Source organism: Triturus cristatus, chromosome 4_2 (assembly GCF_964204655.1).
Source record: "Triturus cristatus chromosome 4_2, aTriCri1.1, whole genome shotgun sequence".
In the NCBI taxonomy this organism is placed as follows: Eukaryota; Metazoa; Chordata; class Amphibia; order Caudata; family Salamandridae; genus Triturus; species Triturus cristatus.
The window spans coordinates 342,648,882-342,670,642 of NC_140586.1; the positions used below are offsets into that span (position 1 = coordinate 342,648,882).

The window sequence follows — 21,761 nt, forward strand, 5'->3', positions numbered from 1 at the left end:
TAGACTTACGGCCCACTTCACCACAGGTGTAACACCTCAGGGGTCCCCTGGGAACAGGTCTACATGTCAGCCCCTTGCTTCTTCTCAGGGGAAGGCTGGGAACCTTTCCCTTGGGAATTACTTTGGGGCCCTCTGTAGAACTCCCTCTGTTCACCCTGGTTCCCCCCACTCTTCTGCTGGGGACGCTGCCCACTCTTGGGTGAGTCTCCCATGTGACCCTTATGGACCCGGGTGCTCACTCAGCGGTCCGCCTCCTCAGCAAGCTTCCTAGGGTTAGTCAGCCTGCTATCAATCAGGTGCTGGCGTAGCTCTGGAAAACAATTACTTGACAAGTGCTCCTATGCAATTAAATCAAAGAGCCCCTCAAAATCATTCACTTTGCTACCCTTCACCCAACCATCCAATGCTCTGCAAAAGAAAGATACATATTCCACACATGTACATGACTCCACCTTCTTGCAATTTCTATACCTCTGTCTATACAATTCAGGAGTCAACCCATACCTGGACACCAATGTATCTTTCATGTGGCTATAAGAATTATGGACTTCAGAAGGCAAGTCTAACAGTGTATCCCGCCCCTCACTAAGGAACCACCCCCACAACCCTGCTCCCCAATCCTTCTCAGGGACCCGGTGGGAAGACATGGCTACCTCATAGGCCTTAAACCACTGCCCAATGTCATCATTCTTATAAAACTCTTTCACCACATCTTTAGGAATATACACTCTAGCTTCCACAGGCATTGACGGTGTGCTGCCACCAGTAAGAGTGATTTCTATGCTCCTTGCTTTCAATTCCAACTCCCTCAAACTTTTCTCATGCTCCAGCTGCATTCTCTTTTCCTCCAGGGCCAATCTTCTATGTTCTAACCCCAGTTGCCCACCCAGCTTGAGCTTGGCCAGCTCCATCTCATGCATCCTACTCTCCTTCCTGTCCGCCAACTCCTCTGGGGACAGGCCTTTGGCAGAAACCCTGCTACCTGCTGGGGAGATTGCTCTCCTTCCCCCTGGACCCAATGGCCCTTCCAGCTGCCCATCTGCATTCTCCTCCCCCTCCTCCTCCTCAGAGGTATTCCTTGCTTTGATCCAGGCCCTCAGCGCCTTTTGGAATTCATCCTTCTTGGTGAGACCGGTCATAGCAACTTTAAATTTCCTGCAGAAGTGCTTTAGCTGTTTTACATTGTAGCATTCCAGGTTCTCCTTGGCAGTTCTTTGCAAAAATGGAAAATGCCAGGAAAAACTATCTACCAAAAGTATGTGGTTGCGTTTGGTCTGCACTCACTAGTAGTGTTCACCAATCACTCTATATGAGTCACAAATGCAAGTCCAACTTCTCACCGCTGACCACCAATGTTAGAACTGGGGGTCTTTAGTTGGCAGAGGTAGGTGCCTTTGACCAAATAGGGACCCTTGCTTCTAGTCAGGATAAGGGGTACACTCCTAAAATAACCCCTGCTTACCCCCTTGGTAGCCTGGCACGAGCAGACAGGCTTATCTCAGAGGCAGTGTGTAAAGAATTTGTGAACACATACAGTAACCCAGTGACAACACTACAGATGGACACCACACAAGTTGTATATTAAAAATAACTATCTTTTATATAGACTTGACACAAGACCACAAACGACAAGAATCCACAATACTCTACTTTAAAATTGGTAGAAAATAGCTTAGTTCTCTTAAGATGTTAAATGCGACACTTTGAGTTCAATATACCTTAGGATGCGTAATGCTATACAATGAAAGTGTTGCAGGGAAGATGATGCGTCGGTTCCTTACACGCAAGAACAGTGATGCGTCGGGTCCCTACTGATGCATGGGGGATGCGTCGGTTCTTCTCTGCGAGGGGAGGTGATGCGTCGGTTTCTTACTGCGCTTCAGTGGCGATGCGACCCACAACGCCGTGATGCGATGAAGATCCGGTGCAATGCGACAAGGATGGCGTCCTCTTCTTGATGCGACACGATGGGTGCACGCCCGACAGCCGTGCGGCAACTCAACGATTCTTCTGAACCGTGACGAACCCTGCAGCAAGCTTTGCGGTGATGCGACGGCATCTGATGCGACGGCGACACTCTCCTCCGGCGATGCAAGGCTCTTCGGTGACGATGTGACAGCTGCAGCGGTGGCAACACACTTCTCCGTTGATCCGGCGGCGTCTGATGCGACATCAATCCTCATCGGCGATGCGACGACAGCGGCTGCGGCGGCGACACGCTTCTTCTTCGTGAGTCGCGCTTCCTGCTCCTTGCGACATGCAGTCCCTCAGAAAGCCCAGCACAGCAGTAGGCACTTCCAAAAGACTCTTGGGGAGCTGGTTGGTGAAGTCTGTTGTCCCTGAAACTTCAGCAGGAGGCAAGCTCTATCTCAAGCCCTTGGAGATCCTTCACAAATTGATGAAAGTGCACGCAAAGTTCCTCTCTCTTTTCTTTGGCAGTCAGGCAACCACTGCAGGCCAATCCCCCAAACAGCACTCAGCTTTGGGATAGTCTCTGCCCCAGTTTCTCTGGTTCCTCTCCTCAGCAAAGGTTTCTTCTTGTTTCCCAAAAGTGATCTAAAGTTCTGAGGTCTGGGTCCCCCTTTTTATACACAGTTTCTCTTTGTTCTCCGAAGGCAGAGAGGCCTTTGCCTAGTCCACACCAGTCCTGGCCAGTCCTGGAGCACTCTGTTTACATGACTCCTTCTTTCCTTTCACAGTGCAGGGCAGGGACATCAGATGCCCCACAGGAGGTGGAGCCAGCATTGGGGAGGGAAGGCACAGCCCTATTCAGGTCCCAGGTGCAACTCCTCCCTCCCAGCTACATGCAGATCTCTCTATTCAGCCCTGTGCTGACTCACCCCAGCCCCTATCACTCAAACTCCAGGCAAGGAATACACAACCTAGCAGAGGCAGGCTTGGATAGTTAGACAAGAAAATACCTACTTTCTAAAAGTGGTATTTTCAAACACAGAATGTTAAACCCAACTTCACTAAAAGATGCATTTTATCATTCTGAGGTCAGGCATTTCTAAACTCGAATTTCTACCTAGTTCCCTGAGTCAATTAGGATTATAAAATGTAATAATCAAACTGCCCATTCTGGCCTATGGGGAACAGATAGCCTTGCAATAGTGAAAAACGCAAATGGCTGTAATTCACTACTAGGACATGCCACACACATCAGGGCTTGTCCTACCTTTTACCGACAATGCACCCTGCCCTTGGGCCTACCATAGGGGTGACTAATATGCAGAAAAGGGAAGGTTTAGGGACTGGCAAGTGGGTTCACTTGGCCAGTCAACATGACAGTACCAGACTGCCTATAGGCTCTGCATGGCAGACCTGAGACACACTTTTACAGGCTGCTTCTGTGGGTTGCACAACCAGTGCTGCAAGCCCACCAGCAGCATTTGGTTTACAAGCCCTGGGGACACTCAGTGCACTGTACTAGGGTCTGACAAGTAAACCAAACCAACCAATCATGGAATCACTAATCCATACATCAATTTACCATAGGGAACACTTGCACTGTGGCACTGGATAGCAGTGGCACAGTGCCCAAAGCAACTATAACCAGCAAAACACATGAGGCAACAGCAAACAAAAATCAAAGGGAGACCCACGCCAAGGTGCCAGGTCTAACAATCCTCTAATGGTATAGAGGTCATCGCTGGTTCTGCAGTGATCTTTAAATTTGTCTTAATGTCCTCCGCCACCATGACAAATGGCAACCTGCCTGTCAAACCCTAACTCAGGCCCTAAAAGTCAGATCAACAGCAATTAATTAAATCAATGTGAGGTATGACAAGTATGAAAATAACATAAACATTTTAGAGCAAATTAGCTAAACGTAGTATGAATTAGTGACCACAGAGATCTGGCTAAAGTTCCATGGACTGGACAGAACAATGTATTCAAGTTTTGTGAGTGTGATATTACTTACATCATGATATTGACTACAGAAATATTGCGTTAAACAAATATCCTAGCAAAAATATATGTTAAATATAACATACCTATACTTACCTATGTGTCCTTACATGTCAGTATTTTGGTTGCCAATATTTTGGCTACAATATTTGTGCAGCACAATATTTAAAACTCAATATTCTGGTACCATACACTAGCTTGAGCCAGAGATGCAGAACATTATATTTCTAAGTACTTTAGCCAGTTTAATGATCTGAACTATATATGTATATATATATATATATATATACACACATACATACATACACACATACATACATACATCCCATGTTTGCAGTCTCCAAAAAATCCGTGTCCACGGAAAGCAGAAACCACGCAGATCCAAAGTCAGGCACAATAGTTGTTAGTTTATTTTAAAGCCGAGTCTTCACAAATATCTGACGCGTTTCGGGCATCCGCCCTTGCTCACAGACATACATATATATATATATATTCTGTTTGAGGGGACATGGTCGAGATATTTCGGTGCATGGCCACTTAGCACCTTGGGTACCTCATCCTAAAGCAGTACAGCAGGTAAAGTGGCAAATTTGGTGACTTTCAACGTTCTTGAAAATACTGCTGTACCACTGCCATTCCTGCAATCAGCAACACTTGTTGGGACTGACTTCGATCGCAAATCCATGTCGGGATTTCCCGAGGGACTGAATGGCGGCAGGATGAAGGCTTGTGGGAAAGGCAGTAATGTGCGCAAAGTAGTGGTGTCACTGACGGGAACGTGGGCACCACCCACATGGGGAAGGTACTCACCTGGACTGCCTGAATCCATGCCACTCCCACCATGCTCTGTTCGCCTATCGGTGCGAAGCTGGCGCTACAAAGATCTGGACACAGACAACACTAGTTGTTTCAAAAGGCATCTGAAGAAGGAACTTATTCCGAAATGCATCATGCCTGTTCAATAAAGCTGCCGTTTTCCTGCAAACCTGTGTGCGTGCCCGTTCCTTCTGTTTGAGGGGACATGGTCAAGATATATATATATATATATATATATATATATATATATATATATATATATATATATATTACCTACTGGCGGTCACCAGTAGGTAGTTATAGTTAGGACCCCTTTTCCATAGGAAATCCGCAACATTCTATTTTGAATAACTTTGGCGCCGGTCGATGAATCCTCGCGAATTTCTCAAAATAGGTGGGGCGCTACGCTCCGCTCCTACCCTGAAAGTCTCGGGGGGATTCGTCAAGCGGGGGCTGAGATAAAAGGGGGGTCCCAAAACACGTTTTTCCCATGCATTTTTCCATAGGACCTTTAGACAGAGCTACAGCCCGAACGGCTGAACAGAATTACTAGAAATTTGGCAGAGAGGTAGTCCCTAGGTCAAGGAAGTGCCTTTTGTAGGTTTGGTGTAAATCTGTTCAGTAGATTCTGAGAAAATAGCCTTTAAATCAATATATATATCTGAGCCCGCTTACGGTACGCTTACCGTACGCTTACCGTACGCGTACGGTGGCGTGCGCGAGCGCGATTCTGATTGGCTCTTAGATCTTAGTAAACATTCGAATCGGCCGAAACCAGGAAGCGGCGTCCGCCATTTTGTCTCTCGCACTGAGTGTTATTTATCAAACATGATGCCCAAAAACATGTTACGGGGCTGTTTTGACAACTCCCTCCCACACAGTCATGTTGAGGGAGTCCCCAAACATCCCCCAAGAGCAAAAACGTTTTTTTTTTTTTTCGGCAATTTCGGCGAGTACGCTTACCGTACGCTTACCGTACGCGTACGGTTAAAAAAAAAATAAAAAAAAAAAACACTATCCACACTTACCCCACCCCCTGTGCTTTTGGTGGCCGCAGGCCACCAAATGTACAGGGCTTATTAGACCTGTGAAAAAAAACTAAATTTTGGCAACATGAAATTATAAAATCGAAATAAAAAAAACACTATCCACATTGACCCCACCCCCTGTGCTTTTGGTGGCCGAAGGCCACCAAATGTACAGGGCTTATTAAAGTTGCTAAAAACCGTGCACGGAACGAACTGCGTTAAGTGGGCGCGCACGCCTCGAATGGCATAAAGTAACTTAGCATTTAAAAAACCGTACAAATTCACTGAAAAAACCATAGGTTTCACACACGTTATAGTTAGGAATTAGCATTTAAAAAACCTTGCAAATTCACTGAAAAAACCATAGGTTTCACACATGTTATAGTTAGCGGAAATTTTACTGATAAAAAACCAATGAAATTGCCCCGTTATAGTTAGTGCTGGCAACTATAACTCACGCGACCGCAATCTTCTGCTGATGACATATGTGTCTTTATAAAAAAAAATATTTGTAATATATGTATAGCTAAAAATGTATGGAAGAAGACATGGGCAATTTCATTGGTTTTTTATCAGTAAAATTTCCGCTAACTATAACATGTGTGAAACCTATGGTTTTTTCAGTGAATATATATATATATATATATATATATATATATATATATATATATTATCTACTGGCGGTCGCCAGTAGATAGTTATAGTAAGGACCGAGTTCCCATAGGAAATCTGAAAATTCAATTTTGAATAACTTTGGCGCCGGTTGACTTATCCTCGTGAAATTTTCAAAACTAATGGGGCGCTCCGCTCAGCTCCTACCCTGAAAGTCTCGGGGTGATTCGTCAAGCGGGGGCTGAGAAAAAAGGGGGGTCCCAAAACACGTTTTCCCCATGCATTTTCCCATAGGACCTTTAGTCGAAGGTACAGCCCGAACGGCTGAACAGAATTACTTGAAATTTGGCAAAGGGGTAGTCCTCAGGTCAGGCATGTGCCTTTTGCACATATGGTGTCAATCTGTTCAGTAGTTCCTGAGAAAATTGCAGTTAAATGTACATAAATATCTATATGCGCGCACCGTGCGCGCACCGTGCGCGCACGGTGCTCGCACGGGGCGCGCACCAAATGTCCGCAAGTGTAATTCTGATTGGTGGTTAGATGTCAGTCAACATTCCAATCGGTCGAAATCAGGAAGTGTCGGACGCCATTTTGTGTGTGACAGTGAAAAAGAAAGGTGAAGAACGTGAAAAGGGGGCAGGGTAGAGAGTTCCTGACCCCCTAGCCTTTGTCAGGGGGTCCCTGAAGGACCCCGAAGGGTGAAAAAAACATTTCATTTTTTTTCAAAAAATTGCGGGGTGCGCGCACCCCCGAGCCGCCATTTTGAGTTTTAGAGGCAGAAGAGAGCTAAAAACACAAGTGGAGAACGTGAAAAGGGGGCAGGGTAGAGAGTCCCTGACCCCCTAGGCCTTCTCAGGGGGTCCCTAAAGGACCTCGTAAATAAAAAAAACCATTTCATTTAAAAAACAAAAATTGCCGGTGCGCGCACGGTGTGCGCACGGTGCGCGCACCGTGAAAAACCCTTAAAAAAATATATATGTTTTTAAACTGTTTATACGTTTATAGAAGATATTAACTATGCTGTTCAACTTTATCCAAATTCATAAAAAAAGAGCTGAGCCATTCCATATTACAGGATACAGTCAATCTATAACTATATACATAGGAAGTTTATTGTAAAATAAATATATAAAAATATAATAATACATACATAAATTAGCATTTAAAAAACCTTACAAATTCACTAAAAAACCATAGGTTTCACACACGTTATAGTTAGGAATTAGCATTTAAAAAACCTTGCAAATTTACTGAAAAAACCATAGGTTTCACACACGTTATAGTTAGGAATTAGCATTTAAAAAACCTTGCAAATTCACTGAAAAAACCATAGGTTTCACACATGTTATAGTTAGCTGGACATTTCACTCATACAAAACCATTGAAATTCCCCCGTTATAGTTAGTTCAGCTAACTATAACTCGTGCAACCGCAATCCACTGCTGATGACGTCACATATTACATCACTCATGACATGGTCAGTGACATCACTCATGACATCACTGATGACATCTCAAATGACATCACTGATGACATCTTTGATGACATTATCCAGTGAATATGTGTCTTTCTGAAAAATAAATATTTTTTATATATGTATATCTAAAGGTTAATGGAAGAATAAATGGGTAAATAAGTGTCTAAATGGATGTTTTTTTTGTAAAATTAATTGTATAACTGACTTATTAACAGTATCTTAGTGAATACAAGTATTAGTGAGTAATGTTTAAATATTTAAATATCTGTATCAGTGTCTCACTTTGTGTATAAGTGGCTGCATGGGTTGGTGAGTAGCTACATGAGTGTGTATATGGGTTATTAGTTTGTTTTTAGAGTATCAGTATGAGTGTCTGTATGGTTCAGTGGGGGATGTTACTTAGCGTATAGATGCATGAATGAGTGACTCACTGTTTGTATGTGTTTTGAAGACAGTATGTGAGCAGGACAGTATGGGTGGATGAGTGTGTGTATGGGTGAGTAAGAGAGTGAATGACTGTCTCAATAGTGTCTTTATGAGTAAGTCCATATGTTTTAAACTAGTATATGTGAGTATTGATGTATATAAGCGAGGATATATGAGAGTGAGAGATTGGAAGAGTTCCTGTATAAATAAGTATGTTTCTCTATAAGTGATTGTTTAAGAGAGTAAGTATGTGTACGTTTCTGTAGAAGTAAGTGTAGTGGTGTGTGTATAGCTGTATATGCAAGTAAATGGATGTTTATTTGCATGTGTGAGTATGTGTGTGAGTAACTCTATGTATGAGTGTAGGTGTGTAACAGGATGTATAGGTGTATGAGTACATATGATGACTGAGTTCATGTATGAGTGACTATATAGAAGTGTTGATGAATGAGTGGATGCGTATGAAGATTTTGGAATTACTGAATAGGTTGTTCTAACTGGTATTGGTATCTCTATAGTTTTCAAAACTTTAGTTTGTATTTTTCAATGTGTGTATCAAAGTTTATATTAGGATAAGAGGAGGTCTGCCACTCTTACACAAGGATGATGCCATCAGTGATGTCATCAGTGATGTCATTTGAGATGTTATCAGTGATGTCATGAGTGATGTCACTGACCATGTCATGAGTGATGTAATATGTGACATCATCAGCAGTGGATTGCGGTCGCGCGAGTTATAGTTAGCTGAACTAACTATAACGGGGGAATTTCAATGGTTTTGTAAGAGTGAAATGTCCAGCTAACTATAACATGTGTGAAACATATGGTTTTTTCAGTGAATTTGCAAGGTTTTTTAAATGCTAATTCCTAACTATAACGTGTGTGAAACCTATGGTTTTTTCAGTGAATTTGCAAGGTTTTTTAAATGCTAATTCCTAACTATAACGTGTGTGAAACCTATGGTTTTTTCAGTGAATATATATATACACACCATACCAGCAGCATTTGTACTAGAGCTCTAAAGATAGACTAATTACTGTTATGAGTTTTAGAAGGACAGGGTCTTTACATAACACCTCTCAACCAGGCATCCTTTTCAGATTCTCTTGAAACACTTTGGGACAGGCTGACCAAATTGTGTAAGTGATAGAGATTTAAGCAATCTTTAGTTTGTTTGTCCCAATCTTGGAGCACAGAGACAGCAGATTTGGGAAAAGGCTTTTAAGTGATAGGGTTGACTGGGGTGTGAGCCCTGTTCAAACAGCAACCACAATCCTTGTCAGGGTCAGGCACAAGCAAATCCTAAATTTACCTTTTCTCAGCCCTTGTGTAACAAAAACAATCAGTCAAACCGCATAATTCACTTTAAAATGTTGTAGTAGAAATAGAATCAAAAAGTACAAACCATCAACTGCGTATATCTGGTCTTGCTAGACCTGGACAAAGTCACAAGTTTAGCCTCACCGTGATGGAGTATGGACCGGCTATCAGGACCTATTTAGGCCTACTGAAGAAAGGCCCTTCAATCCTGGTTTGGGGAGACATGCAAGGATACAGATCATAGATGTGTCATGGAGCCGAACCAATCCATTGGTTGCAAGGTGCAGCGCGGCTGCGATGCGAGGTCCTGCATCTCTGTTGAGGATCCTGTCGACAAGGGCTTGGGATGCTAATTCCGGGGTTGAGAATGCATTGCACAGCCAGGGCGATGCGTTGATTTAAAGGAACTGCGAGGCTGCGATTGTGGTGTTCAGCGCCGTCGTCGAGGCAGCTGTTGAAGAGGAATACAAGGCCCTGAGCTGAGGATGTGTCACTCAATGGTGGTTCTGAAGAGGCTGAGGAAGCTATGCTGGTCTTTGAAACTGGTTCAATCCGAGCACCGAAGGGTCAGTTCTGCCCAGGGTTACGCTGTGCAGCAGAGGAGATGAGTCAGTTCCACAGAATCCAAAGAGGCAGGCAGAGCACATTTGGCCAACTACCAAGGGTCCAGGACTACCATACCAAGTGGGGTGACACCACTTGGTATGGTAGACTCACAGATTGCAGAGTTCAGATGCTGGGTTCAAGCTTGGCAGAGCTTTGTGTTCCTAAGGCTCTAGTCAGGAGGTCAGTCAACTAGCTGTTGAATGCACTTTTGGGGTCCTGCTTTCAACAGATGCAGGTTCAATCCTTCTTACCCAGGCATGAGGGCAGCAGGTGACCACAGAAGGGTAGCACTCCTTCAGAGCAGCAGTCCAGGAGAGTGGCAGTCCTTTCAACAGCACAGCAGTCTTTCCTGGCAGAGTATCCACAGGTCCAGATGTGCACTAAAGGGTTGGTGTCTGAGGTCCAGTATTTAAACTCAGTTGTGCCTTTGAAGGGGGGAAAAGCTGCTAAAGTTTTTGCTTTGAAGTCCCCTGGCATCCTGCTTTCCCTGTGCTTCCTTCAGACTAACTACAGGGAATATGCAGCTCTTTGTGTGTAGGCAGGACACAGCCTATTCAAGTATAAGTAGGGCTGGGCCCAGCTCCACCATCCCACCCTGCTGGTGATGGCCCATCCAGGCACACCTAATCTTTATGTTGTGTGCGGCTGTCTAGGAGGAATGCACAAAGCCCAATTGTCAGTTGTATCCAGTCATGTGACCCAGAGACAGGCTACAGGTACTAAATTACTAAGACAGGAAAATACCAACCTTCTAAAACTTTTATTTTCAAAATTGTAATTTAAAATCTGACTTTAACATAATTTAAGACTTGTCATTACAATTCCAAAGACATCAAACTTGAACTGGGTGCCTGCTCTCATTTGGCAACTACAGCTCATTAAGTGTAATAAGGTAACTCCAATGTTATACTAGGGGAGAAACAGGCCATGCCGCAGTGAACGACTCATTTAAGAGTGTGTCAGTAACAGGACATATACACCTTAAAAGTATATATCCTACTTTTTAAATATACTGCACCCTGCCCTCTGGGCTGTCCAGGGCCTACACTAGGAGTGACATATGTATTAAAGAGGATAGTTTGAGCCTAGAAAAAAGCATTATTTTGCCAGATCAAACTGGCAGTTTACAAACTACACATACAGGATGTAATGGAAAGCCTGAGACATATTTAAAGAGCGGCACAATAAGTGCTGTAGGCCCACATGTAGCATTTAATTTACAGTCCCTGGGTTCATGTATTATCACTTTGGAAGGCACTCATAAGTGAATTATATATGCCAACTCGGGATAAGTCTATGTTACTGTTAGACCTGTCATCCTTGGTGCGTTTTTCCCCTTACTTTTTGTCTTTAGACCTCCTGCCTTCACTGACTTCATTTTTGCTGGCCTTAGGACTCTGTGCACTTTACTACTGTTAACCAGTGCTAAGGTGCTTGTGCCCTCTCCTTAGAACATGTTAGATTGTCTTATACTCACTTGGCATATTTATTTTACATGTACGTTCCTAGTAAAGTGGCATTAGATGTGCTTAGGGCCAGTACATTAAATGCTACTAGTGGGCCTACAGCACTGATGGTGCCACCCACTTAAGTAGCACTGTAAATATGTCTCAGGCTTGTAATTGCAGAGCCTGTCAGTGGTGGTTAAGGAGGAGGAGCATCACCCACGGATTTTTGCAGTGAAAAAAAAGGAAAAAGAAAATGATAATAACTCCAGCTATTATCATTTTATTTGTTCCTGCTGCGGCATCTCGTCGGGGCGGGGAGGATCTGCTCTGCTCTCAGAGCAGGGGGTGGAGTGGAGGGCACTATGTTAGTGTGCATGAATGTTTGACCAACCCTCTCGGGCTGGCCAAACATTCATGCACACTTTGCATGTTCTCCATACAGGTTGGTTACAGCCTGCATGGAGAACATGCCAGGCTCCCATTCCCTGGCTGAGCGCGGAACCACTGCACTCAGACCAATCACAATGCTGCATTGCAGCGTTGTGATTGGCTATGGGGAGCCTGGGGGCTTCCTGCTTCCACAGAAGAAGCCAGGAAGAGGACGGAGGAGAAGCGGAAGCGGCCGGCCAGCTGGCCGGCCAGCAAGTAAGTGATTTTCAATTTTTTTTTTAACCCCCTCTCTCTTCCCCGCTCTCCGCACCACTGCAGCTTCCTGCGAGCAGCCCCCACCGGAGCCTGTGTGTGAAGTTCTAAATTGCCATGACGACCTGGCAAAATAAACCTTTTTAAAACCCACTTTCTAAAAGTTACTATGATGCGCGACCACATGCACTTTAGCACTGGTTAGTAGTGGAAAAAGGTGCAGAGTGCTAAGGTCAGCAGAAACAAGATCAGCAAATATGGGAAAGGAAGGCCAAAACTTTGGGGTGAGACCGCCCTAAGGCTGACAGATCCAACCAGGCTAATTTATTTAATTGAGGTTTGATACTTGCCATGATTGCATGCTACCAGGTGATTTGTGCCATGATCTACCTCGAGGACCAAATTAGCTGGTTATGAACCTGTTTTCATCACCCACAGTTTTTAAGATTTACAAAAGCTACCAATATCAATTTTGATAACAATGAGATCATGCCTAATAAATTAGTTGAACAGCCATGATTGACATATTTTTTATTTCTATGTGTTTCAGAGTTATTTGCCCAGATGGATGTTTCACACATGATTTCAAAGTGTGGGGAACAGATGTCTACACTGAGGTATGTTCGACGCATACTCATATCTTTAATTCTGTATGAAATAAGAAAATACCAAGAGCAGATATAAGGAAAGAGAAAAATGTGGATTTCATACTATATCTCTTTTCCCCTCCCTTCTAGGACTCTTCAATTTGTCAAGCAGCCATTCATGCAGGCAAGATCCCCATGAGAGGTGGGAAAGTGAGAGTGGAGAAGAGACCAGGACACAGCAGTTACCAAGGGTCCAGCAGAAATGGCGTTCACAGCCATGAATTTGGGGCCTTCAGTGGATCATTTGTGCTCTATGTACCGACTGATGTTAGCCTGCAAAGATTTATCCCAGGCATGAATTTTCCTGGAATGCACTTTCCTGGCTTTCAAATTCCAGGAATTGATATCCCTGGTATTCCTATCCCTGGTATACAAGTTGCTGCCAATTATTTACCAGGCTTTCATGTTCGCAATCATGAGATTCCAATCGCTCCTATTCTTGACATGTATAAACCAGGCATTCACACCGAAGGCAAAGACATCCATGCACCAAAAAATCCCAACCCCACTGTCACAGCTGTTCATGTCCCTAGCATTATGACAACAGTCTCTGAACATCCAACTATAAAGAGCTCTAGTACTTTCAATAATGAAATTCGTATTCATGAAAAACAAGCTCCCGAGTTCAAGATCCCTGTGGTTCATGTTACTCCTCACCATGCTCCAGCTGTTCAAATCCCTGATAATGGTGGTAAATATGTTTCAGGTGTGGATATCCATCATATTCCTGTTGCTGGACACCATGGTCAAGGTGTTAAGACCTACCCCAATCCTGTCCCAAGCCACCATGCTCCTGGAGTCGAACTCATTAGTATTCATGTCCCTGGTAAACATGTTCCAGGTGCTGAGATTAATGATATTCATCCCCATAGTCAACATGCTCCAGGCATTGCCATCCATGGTAATCATGTCCCTGGAAACCATGTTCCAGGGGTTGAGATCCAATCTATTAATGTCACTGGGCACCATGCTCCTGGTGTAGAAATCAGTGGTAAGCAACTCACTAGTCACCATGCTCAAGGAGTTGAGACGTCTGGTCTTCATATCACTGGTAAACATGTCACAGGTGTTGAATTCAATAATATTTATGTTCCTGGACAAAATGCTCCAAGTGTAGAGATCCACGGAATTCATGTGAATGGATCACATGTTCCAAGCATTGATAGACATGTTATTCATACCACAGGTGAACAAAGACCAGGTGCTGAGATTCCTGCTGTCCATGTTCCTGATCACCATGTACCAGGTGTCGAAGTCCACGGTAGTCAAATATCTGGTACACGTATTCCAGGTGTTGAAATACATGGTGTTCATATACCTGGTACACGTGTTCCAGGTGCTGAGATGCATGGCATTCATATTCTTGGTTCACATGTTCCAGGTGCTGAGATCCCTGGTGTTCACATCCGTGATCACCAAGTTCCAGGTCTTAAAATCCATGGTACTCATATTTCTGGAAAACATATTCCAGGTGGTGAGATACATGGAACTCATATTAAGGGTTTACATGTTCCAGGTGCTGAAATACCTGGTGTTCACATTGCAGGTCACCAAGTTCCAGGTCTTGAAATCCATGGGGCCCATATTTCTGGAAAACATATTCCAGGTGTTGAGATACGTGGTATTCACATTAATGGTTCACATGTTCCAGGTGCTGATATTCCTGGTGTTCACATTGCAGGTCACCAACTTCCAGGTCTTAAAATCCATGGTACTAGTATGCCTGAAAAACATATTCCAGGTGTAGAGATACATGGAACACATATTAATGGTTTACATGCTCCACGTACTAAGATCCCTGGTGTTCAAGTTGCAGGTCACCAACTTCCAGGTCTTGAAATCCATGGTGCACACAATTCTGGAAAACATATTCCAGGTGTTGAGATACATGGAACTCATAATAATGGTTTACATGCTCCAGGTCTTGAAATCCATGGTACTCATATTTCTGAAAAACATATTCCAGGAGTTGAGATACATGGAACTCATATTAATGGTTTACATGTTCCAGGTGCTGAGATCCCTGGTGTTCACATTGCAGGTCACCAACTTCCAGGTCTTGAAATCCATGGTGCTTATATTTCTGGAAAACATATTCCAGGTGTTGAGATACATGGAACTCATATTAAGGGTTTACATGTTCCAGGTGCTGAAATACCTGGTGTTCACATTGCAGGTCACCAAGTTCCAGGTCTTGAAATCCACGGTGCTCATATTTCTGGAAAACATATTCCAGGTGTTGAGATACGTGGTATTCACATTAATGGTTCACATGTTCCAGGTGCTGATATTCCTGGTGTTCACATTGCAGGTCACCAACTTCCAGGTCTTAAAATCCATGGTACTAGTATGCCTGAAAAACATATTCCAGGTGTTGAGATACATGGAACACATATTAATGGTTTACATGTTCCAGGTACTAAGATCCCTGGTGTTCAAGTTGCAGGTCACCAACTTCCAGGTATTGAAATCCATGGTGCACGCAATTCTGGAAAACATATTCCAGGTGTTGAGATACATGGAACTCATAATAATGGTTTACATGTTCCGGGTCTTGAAATCCATGGTAATCATATTTCTGGAAAACATATTCCAGGTGTTGAGATACATGGGAGGCATATTAGTGGTTCACATGTTCCAGGTACTGAGATCCCCGGTGTTCACATTGCAGGTCACCAACTTCCAGGTCTTGAAATCCCTGGAACTCGTATGTCTGGAAACCATATTCCAGGTGTTGAGATACATGGAACTCATATTAATGGTTCACATGTTCCAGGTGCTGAGATCCCTGGTGTTCACATTGCAAGTAACCATGTTCCAGGTCTTGAAATCAATGGTGCTCATATTTCTGGAAAACATATTCCAGGTGTTGAGATACATGGAGCACATATTAATGGTTTACATGTTCCGGGTGCTGAAATACCTAGTGTTCACATTGCAGGTCACAAACTGCCAGGTATTGAAATCCATGGTGCTCATATTTCTGGAAGTCATATTCCAGGTGTTGAGATACATGGAGCTCATATTAATGGTTTACATGTTCCAGGTGCTGAAATACCTGGTGTTCACATTGCAGGTCACCAACTTCCAGGTCTTGAAATCCATGGTGCTCATATTTCTGGAAGTCATATTCCAGGTGTTGAGATACATGGTCTTCACATTAATGGTTCACATATTCCAGGTGTCGAGATCCCTAGTGTTCACATCGCAGGTCACCAAGTTCCAGGTCTCGAAATCCATGGTACTCATATTTCTGGAAAACATATTCCAGGTTTTGAGATACATGGTATTCATATTAATAGTTCACATGTTCCAGGTGCTGGGATCCCTGGTGTTCGCATTGCAGGTCACCAACTTCCAGGTCTTGAAATCAATGGTGCTCACATTTCTGGAAAACATATTCCAGGTGTTGAGATACATGGAACTCATTTGAATGGTTTACATGTTCCAGGTGCTGAAATACCTGGTGTTCACATAGCAGGTCACCAAGTTCCAGGTCTTGAAATCCAGGATGCTCATATTTCTGGAAACCATATTCCAGGTGTTGAGATACATGGAGCTCATATTAATGGTTTACATGTTCCAGGTGCTGAAATACCTGGTGTTCACATTGCAGGTCACCAACTTCCAGGTCTTGAAATCCATGGTGCTCATATTTCTGGAAGTCATATTCCAGGTGTTGAGATACATGGTCTTCACATTAATGGTTCACATATACCAGGTGTCAAGATCCCTAGTGTTCACATCGCAGGTCACCAAGTTCCAGGTCTCGAAATCCATGGTACTCACATTTCTGGAAAACATATTCCAGGTGTTGAGATACATGGAGCTCATATTAATGGTTTACATGTTCCGGGTGCTGAAATACCTGGTGTTCACATAGCAGGTCACCAAATTCCAGGTCTTGAAATCCATGGTGCTCATATTTCTGGAAGTCATATTCCAGGTGTTGAGATACATGGAGCTCATATTAATGGTTTACATGTTCCAGGTGCTGAAATACCTGGTGTTCACATTGCAGGTCACCAACTTCCAGGTCTTGAAATCCATGGTGCTCATATTTCTGGAAGTCATATTCCAGGTGTTGAGATACATGGTCTTCACATTAATGGTTCACATATTCCAGGTGTCGAGATCCCTAGTGTTCACATCGCAGGTCACCAAGTTCCAGGTCTCGAAATCCATGGTACTCATATTTCTGGAAAACATATTCCAGGTTTTGAGATACATGGTATTCATATTAATAGTTCACATGTTCCAGGTGCTGGGATCCCTGGTGTTCGCATTGCAGGTCACCAACTTCCAGGTCTTGAAATCAATGGTGCTCACATTTCTGGAAAACATATTCCAGGTGTTGAGATACATGGAACTCATATGAATGGTTTACATGTTCCAGGTGCTGAAATACCTGGTGTTCACATAGCAGGTCACCAAGTTCCAGGTCTTGAAATCCAGGGTGCTCATATTTCCGGAAACCATATTCCAGGTGTTGAGATACATGGAGCTCATATTAATGGTTTACATGTTCCAGGTGCTGAAATACCTGGTGTTCACATTGCAGGTCACCAACTTCCAGGTCTTGAAATCCATGGTGCTCATATTTCTGGAAGTCATATTCCAGGTGTTGAGATACATGGTCTTCACATTAATGGTTCACATATTCCAGGTGTCGAGATCCCTAGTGTTCACATCGCAGGTCACCAAGTTCCAGGTCTCGAAATCCATGGTACTCATATTTCTGGAAAACATATTCCAGGTTTTGAGATGCATGGTATTCTTATTAATAGTTCACATGTTCCAGGTGTTGGGATCCCTGGTGTTCGCATTGCAGGTCACCAACTTCCAGGTCTTGAAATCCAGGGTGCTCATATTTCTGGAAAACATATTCCAGGTGTTGAGATACATGGAGCTCATATTAATGGTTTACATGTTCCAGGTGCTGAAATACCTGGTGTTCACATTGCAGGTCACCAACTTCCAGGTCTTGAAATCCATGGTGCTCATATTTCTGGAAGTCATATTCCAGGTGTTGAGATACATGGTCTTCACATTAATGGTTCACATATTCCAGGTGTCGAGATCCCTAGTGTTCACATCGCAGGTCACCAAGTTCCAGGTCTCGAAATCCATGGCACTCATATTTCTGGAAAACATATTCCAGGTTTTGAGATACATGGTATTCATATTAATAGTTCACATGTTCCAGGTGCTGAGATCCCTGGTCTTCGCATTGCAGCTCACCAACTTCCAGGTCTTGAAATCAATGGTGTTCCTATTTCTGGAAAACATATTCCAGGTGTTGAGATACATGGAACTCATATTAATGGTTTACATGTTCCAGGTGCTGAAATAACTGGTGTTCACATTGCAGGTCACCAACTTCCAGGTCTTGAAATCCAGGGTGCTCATATTTCTGGAAAACATATCCCTAGTGTTCATATTGCAGGTCACCAAGTTCCAGGCCTCGAAATCCATGGCACTCGTACATCTGGAAAACACATTCCAAGTGTTGAGATAGATGGAACTCTTATTAATGGTTTAAAAGTTCCAAGTGCTGAGATACCTGGTGTTCACATTGCAGGTCACCAACTTCCAGGTCTTGAAATTCATGGTGCTCATATTTCTGGTAAACATATTCCAGGTGTTGAGATACGTGGCATTCACATTAATGGTTCACATGTTCCAGGTTCTGAGATCCCTGGTGTCCACATTGCAGGTCACCATGTTCCAGGTGTTGAAGTCCATACTGAACAAATGCATGTAAAACATGCTCCTAGTATTGAGATCCATGGCATTCATATAAATGGTGCAAATGCTCCTAGTATTAAGAACAATGATATTCATGTCACTGGTCAACATATTTCAATTACAGAGGTCCCTGGTAACCACATAGCTGGTAAGCATGTTACAGGTGGGGAGATACATGGTATTCATATAAATGGTTCACATGTTCTAAGTGCTGAAGTCCCCAGTGTTTCCATCCAAGGTCACCATGTTCCAGGTGTTGAAATTCCTACCATTGAAATGCATGTCAAACATGAGTCAGGTGTTAAAGTTCATGGCATTCATGTTAATGGAGCTGAGATTCCTGGCACACACATCCCTGGTATCCATGTTTCAGATACTAACATCCCAGGGATTCATCTATCTAGTAAGCACGTACCAGGGATATAGATATAGCTGGTGCCTATATGCCTGCTCATCACCCTCAAGGTGCTGAGATTCCAGAGATTCATATTTTTGGACAACGTTTGAGTTGTAGAGCTTAATGGTATTCATATCTCTGTTTATTATGTGTCCGGTTGTAATATCCCTGATATTCATATAAATGGTACTCGTGTTCCCAGTGCTGAGATCCCAAGTATTTATATCCTTGAATATTATATTTCAGGTGTTGAAATCTCTGATATCATTATCTCAGGTCAGCATGTTCGAGGCTTTGAAATCCCTGGTATTAATATACATAGTCACCAGGATTCAGGTTTTGACATCCCAGTATTGTTATTTCTGGTCACCATGTCCCTGGACTTCAGGTCCTTGGAACTCATATCCATGATCAACATATTCTGGGTGTTCAAATCCCTGGTGTTGTTACTGCTGCTTTGCATTCACCCAGTGTTGAGATTCATAGGTCATCTATCTCTGTCAATTATGTTTAAATGATAGAGATTCCTGGTTTCCACATCTCTTGTCATCTTGTTCCAGGAGTTCATATCCCTCGTATCCCTAGTCACCAAGCCCCATCTTTTGCGATCCCTCATATGGATGTCACTGGTAATATTGTTGATAGTACTGACATGCCTATTGATCATCTTCATTTTCAAAATGTCCTAAATGTTTAACTCTCTTCTAGCAACATAAACAATTCTTTATCCAGAATTATCCTTGAGCTACCTCCTCCAGGAGCTGCAACTCGTAGTGTTTGTTCCCCTGAAAATCATACCCATAGTTTGTATATCCCAGGAGTTTCGATCCTTCACATTTACACCTGTGGTTTTCATATCCGTGGTATATACATCACAAGTGTTGACACCACTGATAAACCCTTGCCTAGTAATCATAAGCTCATCTCTTTTACTCTAGGCATGCAATTCTGTGGATCATAATTCACAGGTGTAGACATCCCTGGCAGAAATAGTGTGAACACTAATAGCTCTTGGATTGAGATCTCAGTCATGCATATTTCTGATGATTAAACCCTTGGTTCATGCATAATAAATTTTGCAGAACTCCCTGTTCTAGTCTGTATGATTTTCCAGACTGCTCCACTATAAACCCTACAATATTTGTTGGATCATCCAAACATCCTAAACCCCAAAAACATTTACAAGCACTTAATACTGTGAAGCCTGATTAACATTTGAGACCACTGACCATCATGGATGATACCTGAATCCTTAAATCTTAGAATGCCGCTCAACCTCACTAAACCTAAATTCATAGAATTGTGAATAAAATACTTATCACCACATTTGTGTTTCATAGCATTTAGTTCTCCGAGGCACTGATTTTAAAATAGTTGTGTAAAGTTGCCAATCATTTAAAAATGGGTATTGCAAAAAATACACAATGTTTCAGTACTACCGCATTTATCATCAGTAACGGATTTCTGTGAGATGTCAGTGCTACCTGACTTTAAAGTAAACACACATAAATAATACGACTTCCATTAATATAGCATTTCTATAGATATAATATCAACAAAAGGCTCACCTCTTGACCAAGTTTTTCAAAATAGGAAAGCATCTGGCCACTTAGAAATAATCACCTTTTTCTCTTTGTATGCTTTCAATTGCAAGCAAATATCAGTACTTTTGCAGATGCTTTAAAAGCTCTTATTTTTTGAATCAGGGAAAATGAATCAACAAGATGTTGTCAATAAGGTTTGTGAAGCTTGATTCAAATGACCACTGATTGGTTTCAGATATATTAATTTCATGTTATCATGTTTAACACATTTACAGTATATTATTGTGTACTGAGATCACATATCGCCTAGCTGATCACCGAAAGTCACCTATCGTGGAAGAGAAGTGGTAGACTACGAATCATAAAGATTTAATGTCAATTGTCTGATGTCTAACCTTGTAAATAAGTGTCTTTAGCTGTACAGCCTGATAATCTACATAGATAAAATTAAAGATTTCTCTCATAGATGGGAGGCTCTAATTTCAAACTGATTGTTTTCTAGAAGAACATCTCAATGTGCTTCTGTAAACTATTTTTAGTAAAAGCTTTTCATAACATCAAGACGTGTGTGTTTTGTCCCTACTTTACCTGAGTACTTAGAAATTTGAAATACTCTTGGCAACTTTCTTCAAAAGGTTTCCTACCAGGGAAAAGTATTCACTATGAACCATGAAAATTTTGATGTTATCATCTTTTAACACTTTTGACTTTTCCTTTCTTGATTTGTTCACCATTTGTTTCTGCATCAAACTCAGATTTTTTTCTCATTCTTGCTCTCAAACTTTGTGTTGTATTCCCATTTCCATGGTTACTGGCATGCTTGTCAGAATGTGGAAGTGGAATATACTTGGGGATTCTAGTGAAGACTCGAGGTCTGGCAGTTATCCGGAGACCTCTGAAGCTACCTGCTGTGTCAGGGCTGTGCTGTGTGCTTAAGAGATTAAAGAAGACTTCCACTACTTCATTCTCCTCGTATTGTTTACTTGATGAATCTTACTACAATTGGTGATGATTGGGATCCTCTTCAGCACATCCTACAGCACAGCGCCTCCTGAATTTTAATCATGATTTCCTGACAGACGTGTGGTGAATCTAATTGACAGACTTTCAATGAACTCTCTAACAGGAGACGGCC

General features: G+C 42.6%; 1 protein-coding gene across 1 annotated transcript in view; it reads left to right on the plus strand.

Annotated features, from left to right (window-relative positions):
- Positions 1–21,187, plus strand: part of LOC146833842 (uncharacterized) — a 72,463-nt gene extending 51,276 nt beyond the window's left edge. Inside the window, exons 8-9 of the mRNA XM_085601742.1 lie at positions 12,841–12,907; positions 13,028–21,187. Of these exons, the coding sequence (XP_085457868.1) occupies positions 12,841–12,907; positions 13,028–19,111 (6,151 nt within the window). The 3' untranslated portion in view covers positions 19,112–21,187. The remainder of the gene's footprint in view (positions 1–12,840; positions 12,908–13,027) is intronic.
- Positions 21,188–21,761: the final 574 nt, after the last annotated feature.